At 45.0% G+C, this 17142-nt stretch overlaps 1 protein-coding gene across 1 annotated transcript in view; it reads left to right on the top strand.

Moving 5' to 3' along the window:
• AFF3 (ALF transcription elongation factor 3) overlaps window positions 1-17142 on the top strand; it is a 531321-nt gene that overhangs the window by 459145 nt on the left and 55034 nt on the right. Inside the window, 1 exon segment of the mRNA XM_027767542.1 lies at window positions 9501-9684. Within this exon segment, the coding sequence (XP_027623343.1) occupies window positions 9501-9684 (184 nt within the window).

The raw sequence follows: 17142 nt of genomic DNA, 5'->3' as shown, positions 1-17142 counted from the left end.
GAGAAAATAGATTGAAAACAATTAAGGAGGTAAGTTTTCTACACTTTGCTCAGGTGGTAAAATGACAACACCAATAGATTTTGATAAGTTATATATAATGTAGCATCTAGGGAAACCTTTTTTAAATCTATATAAAGAGATAAATTCATGGGAACCAGCAGTTAGCGTAATGGCTATGTCGCTGGACTCCCACATAGTCGACCGCGGTTCGCGTCCCGGACCCGGTGGCTTAAAACTCACGCCAGGCGCGTGTGTGTGCATGCCTAAGATCCCGAGAGGAGAATGGAGGAGAAGGGATTGCAGCGTGACCATCCCCTCTGGGGGGTGATTTCTCGCTTTCTGCCTCTCTGTCTCTGTCTGTCTGGTGAGCGCATGCACTCTATAGCGAAAACCTCTCCAAAAAAAAAAAAAAGATAAATTCAAAAACATTATAAAGAAATACAATCCTAGAGCAACCCTTTTGCTGGGACCCCTCCCTTCTTGGGAGCCCTCTTTCCCCCTCCCCCGTCTTTTAATAAATTCCCCACTTTGCTATACCTAAAAAAGAAAAAGAAAAGAAAGAAAGAAAGAAAGAAAAGAAAGAAAGAAAGAAAAGAAATAGAATTCTAAAACACGTTTGAAGGAACAGGAAGGCATAAAAAGGAAAATAGGATAAAACAGAAAACAAAAATCAAATGTCAAATTTAAGTTCTAAATGTCAATAATTACAGTAAGTATAAAAGGCCTAAAATCACTAATTAATTAAAAGAGGTTGTTAGGGAAGACTGAAAAAAAAACCATAATCCAATTATATGTTGTCTATAAGAAACTCAATGTAAATATAATAGGCGGGTAGGTTAAAAGTAAAAGGTTAGAAAATATATACCACGAAAACATTAACCAAAAGAAAGAAAGAATGACTGTATTAGTATAAGATAAAGTAGACTTCAGAGAAAAGAAAATTACCAGGGACTGAGTAGGACTTTATATAATGATAAAAGGCTCAATCTCCCAAGAAGACATAAATTTGTATGCAGCAGAGCTGAAAAAAATACAGAAATCAAAAACTACTAAAGTAGTTTGTTTCTTTAAAAACAAAATATACATTTATCATACAACGCAGGAATCACACTCCTTGGCATTTATCCCAGAAATATGGGCATTTATATACACACAGAAACCAATATGCAAATATTTATAGCAACCTTATTTTCATTTTTTTTGGGGGGGAAGGAGGGGTTTAGAGAGATTTTTGCTATAGGGCACATACACTCACCAGAGAGACTGAGACAGAAAGTGAGAAGTCACCTCCCCCAGGGAGGATGGCCATGCTTCAATACCTTCTCCTCCAGTCTCCTCTTGGGATTTTGGGCATGCATGCACATGTGCCTGTGCCCAGCGTGAGTTTTAAGTCACCAGGTATGGGTCTCATACCACAGTCAACTTTGTGGAAGTCCAACAGCAGTTACACAATACACTGGTCCCAGCAGCCTTATTTTTAATAGCCAAAAACTGGAAAGAATAATGTCCCTCAGTGGATGAATAGTTAAACAACCATACCATGGAATACTGTCTAGCAATAAAAATGAACAAGCTATTTGTATATTCAATAACTTGGATGGGTCTTCGGGCATCATGTTGACAGAGAAAGAAATCCATCCCAAAGATTATACTGTATGTAAGTTACATCTGTATAAATCTTGTTTTAAAAGGACACATCCTAGGGCCAGCCTGTGGCATGGTGGTTATGGAAGCTGGATCTCACATGGCCAACTATATGGTGTGAGTTCAGGACTCAGTGGCTTGAGAAACATACCAGGTGCATGTACGTGTATGTCCCAAGTCCCAAAGGGAGGAAGAGATGAAGGAGAAAGGGTTGTGGTGGGACCATCCTCCATGGGGGATGCTTTCTCACCCCCTTCCTGTCTCTCCAATGACCATGCATGCCCTCTGGCAAATTTTTAAATAAAGAGGAAAGCAGGGAAACAACACATACTATATGATTCCATTTATATAACTTTCTTAAATGACAAAATTTTATGTATGGAAAACAGATTAGTTGTTGTCAAAGGGTGGGGATGGGTGGGGGCAAAAATGCAGGTGTGACTCTAAAGGGTGATGCGACACCAAGGCGATCTTCTGGTTGTTTGCCTAATTAGCTGTAGGGTGTGCGCACTCACCAGAGAGAGAGAGAAAGCAAGAAAGCACCACCTGGTAGGATAGCCATACTGCAATCCCTTCTCCTCTATTTTCTTCTAAGGATTTCGGGTACACATACACACATGCCCCATGTGTTTTCCAAGACATCAAATTGGGACTCAAACCGTGCAGTCAGCCATGTGGGATCCAGCTACCTTCACCACGCCCTGTCTTGCCCAACACAAGGGAAATCTTTATGGTGATAGGAAAGTTCTGTATTTCAATTGTGTTGGTGGTTCCATGAATCTACACGTATGATAAAAGGATGCATATGCACTGCTGTGATTTGAATGTGTCCTCCAAATATATGTGTTGTACACTCTATCCACAATGAAACTCAGTGTTCGTAGGTGTGGCCTAATAAGAGGTCATTAATTTCATCATCCTAGAAATGGGTTGTTATAAAAGGGAGTCCACCACTTGTGCTCTCTGTCTTCTGCTGTCACCTCCACCTTCCACACGTTCACAATGAGGTGACCTTACCAAATGCCACCACCAGGCTCTTGAACTTCCAACCAGAAATGTGAGAAATAAATTTTTCTTCTTTATAAATTACCCAGTCTGTGGCATCCTTTTACAGCACCAGAAAATGTACTAAGACACTCAAGACACACCATGGTCCATCATGGTATTTTACTGTAGCTACCCAAGATACAACGATTGGGAGACACTGGGAGAGGGGTCCATGGACCGTCTCTGTACTATTTCTTGTCATTCTTGTGTATTTCTAATGATTTCAAGATAGAAATTTAAAATAATAATAATAAGTGGCCTGAGAATGAGAATATTTGGTTAACCACTTATTTGTCCCTGGTCCTGCTAGTCTAAATCCCTGAGCTGGGGAGACTTCTAGTTATGGTCTCCTCGTGTCTGTCTTCTAAATGGAGTCATTCCAGACTTTCTGAATGTATAGTAATAGGACATAGATCAGGGGTTTCTGTGCTCCTCGGGTTGCATCGGACCCACAGATGTGGTTCATTGTTAAAAATACATCGAATTGTTAGTTATTAAACTCTTCAAATTAGTTATTTTAAAATCAGGAGATTTGATAAAAACATCGGGACTTGGGGCTTTGTCTGAAAAGTCAAAAGATTTGATAATACTGGGCTCTCCTTTCACATGGCAGAGGCTCAGCACTGGACCTGTGGGACCCTCCAGTCTGGCTCCTTGACCACTGAGAATCAGGGGTTCACTGTCATTTATCATCATGTGTTAGGGTTTATTCTTTTTCTGCCTAGAGACTTCACTTATTCGTCCTGTTTGCCTGTCACCCATAGGATTTCAGTTTTCAGCTATTATGTATTGGATCATCAGAAAAGTCATGATACATTTTTTTGCACAGAAAAATCCCCAACAGATGGTAGCTCTCTAAAGTTATCAGCTATATCAAATTATGGGCATCTCCAAAGCAACAGAAAAAAAAAATACTTATGTGTGTATATGAGTGTCTCATGGGCTATTTCATAGTATAACAAAATACATTGACTTAAAATTTAACACAATCTCAAGATTCATTTTTCTTTTATTTATTGAGTCAAAAGTTAATGAGGATCTGTTTATGCCAGACCCTCTCTCCTAGCTCTGGAGCTACATTACATAGATAGATTAGACCGTTTCTATCCTTAGTACGCTAAGGGCTACAATAGAGAAATGGGCAGGCTGGCCCTGTGGCCTGATGATTAAGGGAATTGACCCCATGTGGCCAATCACATGGTTAGAATCCTAGTCCCCGTGGTTTGAAATATGCACCTGGGCACTTTTGCCTGTGTGCCCAAAATCCCAACCGAATGTAGAAACAGAGGAGAAGGGATTGCACTGTGACCACCCCATCCTGGGTGCTTGCTTTCTCCCGTCCCTCCCCTCTCTGTCTCTGGTGAGTACACATGCCCTCTAGCAAATAAAAAGAGAGAGAGAAAGAAATGAGCCATGCCCTGGGGAAACTCAGGGATGGAAACATCAATTATGTGGGGGGATGGAGGAAAACTTTACAGAATAGGGTACCATTGCAGCACGGTCCTGGAGAGTGAGTAGGAGGTAACAGTAACTAGAAGAAAGGGCGAAAGGACTTTCTGGCACAGAAAATAGCATGCGCAGAGGAATCAAGCACTAAACCGACACATTAACCTGCAGTAGAGTTTTTTATTTAATTTTCATTCGAACTCTCCTATGAATGCTTGTCACGGGCCAGGCACTGGCCTAAACTGTGGTGACACTCAGAATGTTATTCCATGTTGGGTAGAAATGGCAAGACATGTATTATGGCTGAAGTTTAGCGCGAGACCATTGAAGTGAAGCTAGGGATCAGATTGAGGCCAGACAGTGAGGAGCTTCAAAGGCCAGACGTTACAGAAAAACTGTTTCTGGAGATACTGCAGAGCACACCAACACAGCGCAGTTTAGAACCCACAGTCCTCTCCGTTTTGTTTAGAGGAAGGCAACTCCAGCAGCAAGGAACCCTCAAACTAGCTTTTAGCATTTTTGCTTGTCATAATGTGGTCATGGTTTTAGATCAATTCATGTCAGGAGAGATGCTGTCAGTGCTGGAGTATGGCTGCTGGGGCACAGGTGACAGTTTGGAACTCCAGCATTGCTGAGTTCTTACAGAGCACAAGTGCCCAGGACCTGTGTCTCATCATGCAGTCACACTGGCAGCATGCCCATAGGATGTGTGGCACTAGGCCGGGCATCACGGCTGTCCACACAGTGCCAGCCAGGCACAGAGTCCGGCTCCAAGTTACATGTCAGTTAAAAGATTGTGGACGGGACCAGCAGTTGGCATAATAGCTATGTCGCTGGACTCCCATGTAGTCAACCACAGTTTGAGTTCCAGACCCAGTGGCTTAAACTCACGCCGGACGCATGTGCGTGTGTGCCCAAGATCCCGAGAGGTGAACGGAGGAGAAGGGATTGTGGTGTGGCCATCCCCCCGGGGAGTGATTCTCATTTTCTGTCTCTCTGTCTCTCTCTGTCTTCCTGGTGAAGTCCACACGCCCTATAGCAAAAACCTCTTAAAAAAAAAAAAAAAAAGACTGTGGACAACTTCAGGTATTTATCCAGGCCCCACAATGCACCTGGCAGGTAGGAGCACCACTGATTGTGATATTGTGGATTTGTCATTTTGGTTCCAGATTGTTTCTTTTATGGTCTGTACTCATGTATAGCCCAGGCTGTATTCTGAAAGGAATGTGACACTGCAGCCAAAAGAAGGGACACAGCAAACAGGTCATGTAGAAAAAAAATGGACATCTGTCAGAGGTGTGAGCATGTGGTCCTGACCACTCTCAGAACCAGCAAAACATTTTGTGAAATCAGAATACAAAAAGTAAATAAATGAGGGGTCCAGCAGGTAGCATAGCGGTTAAGGTGCTGGACTCCCACCTGGCCAACTATGGTTCAATTTCCAGACCCTGAGGCTTGAAGATTACACTGGGCATGTGTGTGTGTGCCTAAAATCCCAATAGGAGAATGGAGGAGAAGGGATTGAGGTATGACCATCCCCACTAGGGTGACTTTTCACTTTCTTTCTCTCTGTCTCTCTCCAGCAAGCGTATGCAAACATAAATAAATAGATAGATAGATAGATAGATAAAAGTGAGTCATTCAAAAGAGAACAGTGCTTAAATTATAGCAGATGAAAATCAGAGTTCATTTAAAGAAATACTCTGAAAGGATGAAGTTTTAAACCCAGAAGAGCACAAGAGACGAAATCTAACTAAATATATTTTTATTGGGAAATAGAGATGGTACCCTTTTTGAAAGGTGAAGTCTCTTTTTTAAAAACTCATTAACCCCGTAACAGTTTTTAATTGAATTTGCATTCAGTAATCACCTGTGAATGCCCGTCACGGGCCAGGCACTGTCCTAAGCTTTGGTGACACGCAGCTGTTACTCCATAATCTCAGTCACGTCTCATGTCTGTTGTCGGTGACACCGTGTCCATGAAGTGGTGTAGGGTCCAAACACCTGGTGGGTTTTAGAATCCTGAAGATTGACATCATGTCATCACCCCAAGCCGTCCACATGATCATCTCAGGAAAAATCCCACCAAGTTCATTATCTCTGGTGTGCAGCCATGACAACCAGTGGGCGCACTAAAATTTCCAGTTTGCGATTTTAAATATACAAAGCCTTAAGTCTTCTTTAATAAGATCTTTTTAGTATGTCTTTCTATCTTTCGGATCCTGTGACTCCAAAGAGCCATCCTGGGTTACCTGAGCCCTCCTTTTATTAGGGATGGTGGTCCCAGATTCCTCATTTTACCTCCTTCCCAGCTGACACAAAGGAGCCACGCACATTCATGGCAGGAGCAGTCTTCACCCTGAGGCTAGAATGATCTGTCCTTCCGGTGACCCACACAGACTGCCGAGTGCAGCTCCTCCTTAGAGGTGGAGATGGTTACTAGATCCCACGTCTGGAGTCACCAGAGTCCTTCCAGCCACGCCGCCCTCCCCTGGACACGCATTGTCTCTAGCTTTATGCTCTACCCAGCCTTCGAAACAAGAATGTATGCAATCCTGATGCGCTTCACCACCTCTTCAAGCAAAGCATGAAGAGAAACCTAAATTCTTGGCTCTTTTAGCTGTATTAAGAGCTTTCAAAAACAAATAATAATAATGCAAATAAAACTGTCATTTTCAGTGAATTTCCTAATTTAAGGAAAGAAAACAATAGTGTTGGGTTTTTCTGCCAGTCCAGCTCAGACTGGAGATTTGCTCTCCTTTAGCGTCTTTCATCGCTGTAGGACAACGGTTAAAGGAAGGCAGTGTGGTCACTTTCATGGGCATTTTCCCAAACATTAAAATGCTACTTTTCAAATAGCAGTCCCTTTGGGGTATAAGCCACAAGGTGTCCCACACAGATCACCACCTCTGCTGTACATACGAAGCCCTGGCACACACAAAACCAGCATTGCGTGTTCTTTGTGGTTTGAATTAAAGCAGGTGGAATGTACTGATCGGTGATCAAAACTATGGAGTGTCGTAAAACCAACCCAAATGCTCTTTACCTCATCTTCATCTCCCAGGCTTTGTCAAATGTCATTCCAGAGCATGGCAGGGAGGCCACATCTTTTTCTTCTCTGTCTGTCCCACCATTCTTTTAACAAGGAAGTCTTTGGACCTATGTGTTGTTTTGCTTGGTTGTTCTTGTTGTTTTGTGTGTGTGTGTGTGTGTGTGTGTGTGTGTGTGTGTGTTTGTGTGTGTGTGTGTTTCCCATGCATTTTGAGGGCCTATCGGAAACTATTAACCTTGATCCCACAGGCTCATGTTTGATCAGAATCCAATAGTCTTTTTTTTTAAGAATTATTTCATTCTGTGTATTACTATTATTGTTATTATTTTTAATTTGACCAGAGACGAGACAGATAAACAGAGGGGGAAAGTGAGAAAGTAAGCTACCAGGTCCGAGACTCAAACCATGGTCAGCTATGTGGGAGGCCAGTGTCTTACCACCATGCCATCTGCCACCCTTAGCCTCTTTTTTATTCCCTCTACTGATTCTGTTGATAGTTGTCATCTCAACTGGGCTAATAAGAAAGATATATTTTCCTTCGTAAGGGAAGTTCTTAGAAGCACCAACCATCCCTTCCCCGACTCAGTCTCAAGATTCAATACCAGACACAAATGCGAGGCTGGAAAAGGAATCACTTCACCTCAGGCATAGCATGGACATGCAGATGTTGCATGATGTTGAAGAATTTTGTCAGACACTTGGTATGGACCGTGACATTGCTGGAAGAAATGAAAACCACTGGGGAAGATTATATCCAGACTCTGGTTTCCCCTAACCCTGCTGTTCAAAAAGATGCTTTATTTTCCAATTCCCTGCAAGATACTTTTGTGTCTTGTGGTTTTTACAAGAGAAGCAAGGCTCCAATGAATATTCCCCCCCTTGCCATCCCCATACTCAGGATTTATGAGAGTGCGCCCTTGGGCAAAGCCTTTGTCAAAGATTTAAGGGGTGGGTGAAAAGGGCCCTTTACCTTGTCCAGGCTGTTTGCACTTGAACACGCTCTCTGGCCCCTGGCCTTCACAAGTGCTCAGTCCTTGAAGCAGTAGTCACAGCTGGAGGTAGCAAGCAGATGTTTGCTGACTAAACATAAAAAAGTGACCAGCATTTTCTGGGTTTAGACTTGACCTCAAAAGAACACATTCAGGTGTGTTTCAATTCAGTTAGTAAAGGACTGAGAAGATGTTGAATATTATGTGAGTACTGAAAGTTTCTTTTTGGCTCACTTTTTTGGGTGGATGTGTGCTCTTTTAATTTTTGTAGTTAATTACCATTGGAAAGAATTGATTGATTTTTTTTTTCCTGTTGTCTTTGAATATGTAATGACTTTATGGCACCTTTCAGGGCAGATGGAAACATCAAGGGTAAATTTGAAATGTTGTTCCTGTCTGCCGCTATGCTAGGAGTGGACTGTAGTGTCAGCAAGGGATCTTCAGGTTTTTAGCAAAGAGCTCAAAGGCAGGTTATTGTTTGTACAACACGGCAGCTCCTGTAGCAGCCAGAGTGCTTCACAGGACAGGAAAGGGGAAGAGGCCGGACTTCCATTTTGACTGTCCCATAGTCTCTGGAGACTTCCAGAAGGCCATGGAAGCTCAGAGCAGAACTCTGTGCCTTTCCTGACAACCCTCTTCCCAATCCCTGCATTTTTTTCCAGAGCAAAAAAAAAAAAGTCCTTATTCACACTTTGCAAAATACCAAGGGTCTCCAAAATTTTGTGAAAAAGGCATATTATGTTAAAAACTATGCATGGACTTCAAAAAAAATGTTTGCTCCAAAATAAACTCAGACTTTAATTCTGTCTCCTGGTATTTCAAGCTTTTTGGAGTTCCTTGCATTTTTGCAGATGATCGGATTGGGACATGCATTTGAAAACCCAGTCCTGGAAAAGCAGGTGGTCTCAGCTGGGCTGGACTGAGGTGTATATCATGCTGAGTAAAGTCTCTTCACAATCTAAATGATGTATAGTGATGGAATGTATGAATAATAATTTTTAAATATATAAATATTTTTTTAAATGGCTGTTCAGGTTATTACACCACCTTCCCTTCTAAAAAAAGCTATGCAAATAACAGGTGCCCAGCTGCCAAGAGGCCCCAACTTGCATGCCCAATATTATTTTATATATAATTTTTGTTAACTACTAGGATGCTTTTGACCTTGGTGATGGCTCCGTGAGTGCCCAGGTCATGGCTGACAGATGTCCAGATGGTGTGCCTCCTCTCCTCCGGTTGTGTGACAGCATGCTGGTGTTCTCCCGTTTGCTCACTTGGCTTTCCTTCCCTCTCATTCTCGGGGGGGCCTGGCGGACTGGCAGCACCGTGGTCCCACCGCCCACCTGCAGAGCCTCCGTGCCTTCCTGCAAGGGCAGCAGCAGCGGCAGCAGCAGCAGCAGCAGCAGCTCCAGCGACTCAGAGAGCAGCTCTGGATCTGACTCGGAGACTGAGAGCAGTTCTAGCGAGAGCGAGGGCAGCAAGCCCCCCCACTTCTCCAGCCCCGAGGTAAGCCGCCCTCTCTGTGGGTCTTGGCGCCCCTGGCTCTCACACACCCGCCTTTCTTCCTCCCTCTCACAGCCCCTCACCCCCTGCTGGACAGGAGCCTGGCGACCTTTGGGCTCCACCTTGTCCCCACTCTGCAATCCTCACATCCTCGTAACTGCACAGCTTTCTCTGAAGCACAGCACGTCATCTTTCATTGCCCAAAAGTCTCTGTCTTGACTTCCAGAAACTTCCAAGGTATGCTGTAAACATCACTGGCAGGAAATAACCTATGGATGGGGTCTCCCTCGGGGTCGGCCGAGGCAATAACTAGACCAGGAAGTTCACTGCCTGGGAGGTGTGACTGCCCATAAATCACGCGAAGAAGGTTTTATGGATTAGACTTGGGGAGAATCTTACCTTTTTGCAGTTTGTCACAGATCAGAAGATCGAGGGCTGTAAATATTAATAAAACCTTCTTAAACCATGTTTTCTTTGCGAAAATAAAAAAAGAAAAATTAGCATCAACCTACAAATAATAATGAAACGTTTTATAGCTGTGATGAGTATCTATGTGGAAGATTTAGATGCCTCATATAAAAACATTATAAGGTACCAATAAAAACCATTGCTATTTCCACTTGCAAGTGGAAAGGGGAAAATTAAATAGTAATTCAGAGCACAGAGATTCTTGGGAAAGGGCTGAGAGAAACTTCTCAAGTCTGTGGAGCTAGAAGGATAGACTTTGATGTGTAAAGAAGGAATGAAACGGTTTCTTCTTGCATGTTTCAATATTTGACATGACCATGGCTCATGGGGTTTAATTTTTTACTTACAACCCGCTGTACCATTTGGGAGCCCACATTTCTAGATGAGCTCTGACATGAAACCAACCTGCATACACACACCGTAGCGCTGGGAGAAGAGTGCCTTCATGGCCAGAACAGCACGTTTTTCCGGCTCTGCACCCAAACCTGGACGTTGCCACACCCGAATGTGGTCATGTTTCCATCTCAAGGTCATAGAGTCACTAACTTCCTCAGGTTTCTCCCGCTCAGGCCTCTTCTCAGGAGGCTGAGGCTTTCTGCAGGAGCACTTAGCAACTGGGAAAACGGTCCTTCCTCCCAGTCTTCTATTCCTCGTTAGCACCATTCTCTCCCCATTCCTCCTGAAATAAGCCAGCTCTCAGTACGTGGGTTCCTGTCTCTGCCACCATCTGTCTCTATGTGAGAGGAAGGCCCTTGGCAGCATTAACCTATAAAAACCATACGTGGGGGCCAGCAGGTGGTGTGGTGGTTAAGGTGCCAGACTCCCACATGACCGACTGTGGTTAAAGTCCTGGATTTTGTGGCCTGAAAATCATGCCAGGTGTGTGTGCATGCATGCCAAAAATCCTAGGAGGAGAATGGAGGAGACAGGATTGTGGCATGGCCATCCCTCCTTAGGGCTGATTTCTCAATCTTTCTCACTGTCTCTCTCTGGCAAGTGCATGCACCCTATGGTAAAAATCTTTAAAAAAAGAAAAAAAAAAAAGATGGCTATAAACCTGGCACTTCCCAGAAACTAAATTACTGTTCCTGCTTCATAATTGTATTCATTCATTCAGTGTCGATTCAACAACTAATTATTGAGTGTCAGCCATAGGCATGGTGCTCTAGAATATAGGAATTATGATAGAAGACATCCACATCGCATAGAAGTAACTTTCTAATGGGGTGGTTTGAAACTAAAAGGTATACGAGTTTGTCCAGCCACAGTAGCATTCTGGACACTGCTCTGTCAGGCTGAAGCCACATGAGAGGCTCAGGTTCAATTCCTGGCCCACCCCAAAAAAAACAAGTGTGATGGTGGAGACCTGTGGTCCCAGCTGCTCAGGGGGATGAGGCAGGGGTCTCTACATAGCAAGACCTGTCTAAAAAAAGGCAAAAACATCACACACACACACAGAGAGAGAGAAAAATAACAAGAGTTAAATAAAGGAGTTAGACAGGCTTCTTTAGAGCCTCTCTATGCCATAATCTGTTGAGAAACTACAGCGTATTTCGTTATAAGAAATAACCCTCCAAGAACTGCACACAGGAGATGGGTTAAAAGGCGTTAATGTCAGTGAAGACCACCCTGTCCAGGCCCTTCTCATGGAGGTTAAATTCATGAACACCGAGTCTTATTTGCATGCCAAAATACAAAACCTAGAGCTCTGGAATTGGCTGAATCCTTGCCGAAGAGCAATCTAGTTATGAAGTGCTTTAAGCAGATCCTTCCTAAAGAATTGAGATCATTACAGAGCTTGAACTGCTGGCTGAAAGATGAGGCTCTTGTCATTTCTTCCAGCAGCTCTCAGAGACCCCTCACTAAAGAGGGAGCATGATCTGCTAATGGAGCCCTGGAAGTTAAGGTACCTGAGGCCACATGTGGTTTTCCATACCCTGCCTTTCTGTGCAGAGGGAATGCAGAAGTGCAAGTGACATGCACGGTCCTCTTTGGAATCAAAGCGAGGTGCTTTTAACATCCTTCCCAAGGTTAATACAGACCTACATCCTTTACAAAGAAACTGAGTTTGCCGACTGCAAATGCCGAAGGTGGGAAGCGGCATGGCCCTGCTTGCCCTCCACAGCCTCGCTATTATGCTCTGGCTAAGTTGGCCCAGATCACTACAGTGAGCCAGGAGACTGCATTTCCTGCACCCCACGTGATATTATTCATAGCAAAACAATGAATAGCCACACACCTCACAGTCCACCATGCAGGCCGGGCTGTGCTGTTTTGAGGCAAACTGTTCTGACCCTCATTCCCCAGCTCTCACATTCTGACCTGGGACTAGACATCACTTGGGACGTTCCAAGGCACCTGCATTCTCCGCTCATGTGCCTGCACTTGGAAAACCACCTGGGCTCAGCTGAGGTTGTTTTATATTTTTTATTTTTTAATGTTTGTTTTTATTTTTATGAAAGTAAGAGAGAGACACAAGCACCCTCCTACAAGGTGTCACATCATGATCCCTTACCAGCCCTTCCAGCCAGGCAAGGTCCTGGGTGCATGCCCAGTGCTTAAAAGCTAACTGGGGAACCAAACTCATGATCTGAGGATCATATGGACCTAGCAGAGCGTTACTGCTACACCACTGAGCCGGCCCTCAGCTGTGTTCGTTTTGTTTTGGATTTTGTGTGTTTCTCTGTTTCTTGTTTTTGTTTTTGTTTTTTTAGTTTTTCTATAGGGCACATGTGCTCACCCAAAAGAGAGAGAGAGAGAGAGAGAGAGAGAGAGAGAAATCATCCCCCAGTGGGAATAGTCAGCCACAGTCCCTTCTCCTCCATTCTCCTCTCAAGATTTTGGCCACATGCACTTGGCATTTTTCTTAAGCCTCCGGACCTGAGATTTGAACCCTGTAGTTGGCCGTGTGGGATTCAGCCACCCTAACTTCCATCCCACAGTCTGGCCCCCTCAGGTCAGTTTTATATGAACTGTTGATATGGCTGTGGTTGTTGAAAGCCACTTCATTGTACTTGAAGTGCCATAGTGTAGTAATGCCCCAAACTAAGGAAGAGCTCTGTGAAGAGCCTCTATATGTCCATGGCTGCCAATTTCCCCTCCATGACTTGACATTTCTGGTCCTGGACTAATTTTTTTCACTTGAGTTTTACCTTTATTCCTGGCAGTGTACGTCCTCTCATGCCAGAGCTCTAGCGGGGGAAGCTGCCTCTCCACTCAGCTTGCACAACCACACCAGCACACAAAGCCTGTCCAGCGTTGCCCAAGTAATACACATTGTGTGTGGGGGAGGGGGGGAGAGGGAAGGAGCCTGATCACATAGTTTTGAGGAGTTCTGGGACAAATTAGGTTAGGTTACCCCGTGTTTTTACATAGAGCACCACCTTGCCCTTCTATGGCTCTGTAAACTCTGATTCCACTGAGGCATTTCCCAAATTTATCTGACCATGGGGACAATACATTTTGGAAGTTGTAGCCCTAGATTACTCTTAAAAAGCAGTAGAGGGCCAGCCCTGTAGCCAAGTGATTAAGGGAGCCAGATCCCATATGGCAGATCACAGTGCGAATCCCAGCCCTGGTAGCTTGAAAACCACACAGGGCATGTGTGCTTGCATGTCTAAAATCTCAACAGGATGGAGAAACGGAGAAGAAGGAACTGCAGTGTGAACACGTCCTATTGGAGGGTGCTTTCTCTCTCTTTCTCTCTCTCTCTCTCTCTCTCTCTCTCTCTCTCTCTCTCTCTCTCTCTCCCCCCCCCTCTCTCTCTCAACGGTGGCAATCAAAAACCAAGGCAGAATAAACATAATGGGAATTGCTCATTGATGCAATAAGTTTCTCCTTAATGAGCCATCCTGGGCCCATGGCAGTGGGCGGTATGAGGGATGGAGATGAACAAGGCACTGACGTAGGTTGTGGGGTTCTCGTACATGAGTCAGAGGGAGGATTAGTCAGGGAAGAGACTCATGGCTGAAAATATAAAGTAACAAGCCAAGAAACAAGCAAAAACACTGCCTAAAAGCTCTGACGAACAACTCAGGAAGTGGCCCAGGGCCAGCCACACACCGGCGGACAAGAAGTTGAAGCCCCGAGTGTTTCCTCCTCCACAGCCACTCAACTCTTTCTCTTTTCAGCTTCTCCATCCCCAATTTTTTCATCTCCAGAATAGCACGTATTCCTGCTCTGCCTAATCTGTCAGGTGGCTGTAAGGAGTAAGTGATACAATGTGGGTGACAGGCCACAGGGAGGCGTTCTCAATCGCAGTAGAGTCACAGCGCTCTGTCTCTGTGACCTATCAGGGACAAGGCAAAGAATACAAAAGACACAGATCTGGCTCTGGCCTGAAAGATGTCTTTGGCCTTGATGAAGACATGAGGCATGTGCACGTGAAATACACAGGAGCAGTCAAAGACCACGCAGCACAGTGTAACAGACAGTGGCAGGTGTCGTCTGGGGAGTTAGGAATGCTTTCTCCAAAACTCAGACCTGATTGTATCCTTTTAGGTCGAAGTCTAACATTTCTCTAAGGAATACGGCCCCCCTTTCCTGAGACTGCCGAAGAGCGGAAACAGTAGTGGAGCGGATGTGGTCTTTACACCTAATAGACAAGTAGTTCAGTCATGGTGGAACCTGGTATCTATGCGGTTCAAAGGGTGTCTCTCAACGTCCCTGAGCCTCATCTGCAAGTGAAGGGTGGAAACATTTCTGATCTGTAAAGATTAGATTCGATCCGATAAGATATGTAAAGTGGGAGGCATATTGTGGGTGTTCTGGCAATGAAAGATGATTGCAAGAGGATGGGGGCCCTTGAACACCAGCCTGAGGGATTTGGATTTCGTTTAAGAGGCAATAGAGGTTTTTGTAGATCCTTGAGAAAGCAAGTGTGGTTTAGTGATATGTTGAAAATGGTACTTCAGACCGATTTTTTCAGCTGTGAATTGCAGAAAAAAATGACCCTAAAATACATCAGGCAATGGGCCTGTACTAAATTTATTCAAATCTGCCCTTCATTGTTAATGTTCCCACTAGGAAGTCATAGTGCCAGTCTCCCGTGTGCAGCTGTGTTTTGGCTACAGGCAGGCTTCTGTGTTCTCTCACATGAGAGGCACAAGCTGTGGAAGGCTCAAGCTAGTGGCAGTGAGGGAGATCTAGTGTGTGTGTGTTTTGTTTGTTTTTTAAGGTTTTTGCCATAGGACACGTGCCTTCACTGGAAAGAGACAGAGAGAGACAGACAGAGGAAAAATAAGAATCACCCCTCAGGGGATGGCCATGCTGCAATCCCTTCTCCTCCATTCTCCTCTCAGGATTTTGGCATGCACGCACACATACCCACACTGACTTTCTAGCAGCCGGGCCCAGGATTTGAACTGTGGTCAGCTGTGCGGGAGTCTGCCACCTTAACCACTACGCCACCTGTTGGTCCTCAGGTCTAGTGTTAAACAGGGTAGTTGGGCCACAGAAGTGTTAGTGCCCCTCCCAATGTGTGCACCCTCTCTGCAAGAGCCCCTCCAGCGTCCTCACACTTACTGGGTACCGTGTGTCTAGGGAAGCCGAGGCACAGGAGCAGCCGCTGACTTGCCAATGGTCGCATACTGAAAGAAATGGGAAGGTGAGGGCTCTCCCTTGGCAAAGAAGCTGTTCCATGTCCTGCTCCTCTGCTTTCGCTGGTCACAGGAGCCATCTACCATGGCAGCATGGACCAGCTGTGCTCTGTTGGCATTGGTTTCCCTTGTTCTCTTTCTCTGCAAAATCCAAAATACACCAGTGTCAGAATTTACACAAACAGTTCAGAGGCATCAAAACAATGTATCTTGGGAACCAGCAGTTAGCGTAATGGCTATGTCGCTGGACTCCCACGTAGTCGACCGCGGTTCGTGTCCCAGACCCGGTGGCTTAAAACTCACGCCGGGCGCGTGTGCGTGCGTGCCTAAGATCCCGAGAGAATGGAGGAGAAGGGATTGCGGCATGACCATCCCCCCTGGGGGGTGATTTCTCGCTTTCTGTCTCTGTGTCTCTCTCTGTCTGTCTGGCGAGCGCACGCGCCCTACCGTGAAAATCTCTCCAAAAAAAAAAAAAATGTATCTTTTGGGGTTTTATGTGCATGAAAACAAAGCACAAAGTCAAGTCAAATCCCAGACTCCTTCCTCCCCCAATCTCAATGGCACAGTTGCTGGAGCCACAGGGAGGGTCTGGGTTTGGATCATAGGTTGACCTGACTCCAAGTGGGCTTGTGTAGACCCATGATTCTGGCTGGGGAGGATTGTAGTATGGCAAGACACTTTGGGGGATTTTCTTTCTCTCTCATTTTCTCAGAAGAAATAAAATAAATTTGGGGGTGGGGGGAGGCCAGACCCCCCTGTCAGAGCCACAAGGGTCTCCCCTTCCACCCCTGTGTTCTAGGACGAAACTTCTCCATCCTCAGAGCCCACTGAAATGTCCTCATTCTGGCCTCCACTGAAATTTCCCCGTTCCAGCCTCCACTGAAAGTTTTTTGCCCTTCAGTGTCATTGGACACCCTGTGCTGCTCCTCCATGAAGTATAGTTGGTCTCATCTGTTTGTAGGCAACCAGCAAGATGTCCACAGTCCCCACCATAGCCGTGGTTGCCTGACCCCCCAACTATGCAGTCTGTGCCTCTTAGCCCCAGCCCTCTCTGGCCCCTTAGAGGCTTCTCATCTGCACGAGCACTACCCCACACTCCTCCAGACTCAGCCTAGACCCTGTGTCTAAGACCCAGTCCTTCTCATCCTCTTAGATCCTGGCTGTTGTACTGTCCCCAAGCCCCAAATTCTCCAAAGTGGGAGCCCTCTAGCTCCAGTTCTATACTTCTTAATATACTTCTTTGCTCTTCATGGTCGGAAGGCTGGATAGATGGACTTTTAGTAATATTAAGAAATCAACCTTTACTCCATGTAAAGGTCATTGGCTCTTAACCTTTCCTGAGACATAGATCCTTAGAGACTCAACTGAAAATTGTGACCTCTTCCAGAAAACAAAG

Source organism: Tupaia chinensis, unplaced genomic scaffold (genome assembly GCF_000334495.1).
Source record: "Tupaia chinensis unplaced genomic scaffold, TupChi_1.0 Scaffold144276_1, whole genome shotgun sequence".
Lineage (NCBI taxonomy): Eukaryota > Metazoa > Chordata > Mammalia > Scandentia > Tupaiidae > Tupaia > Tupaia belangeri.
Note: the sequence above shows the minus strand (reverse complement) of the source record. Positions and strands in the feature narration are given on the sequence as shown.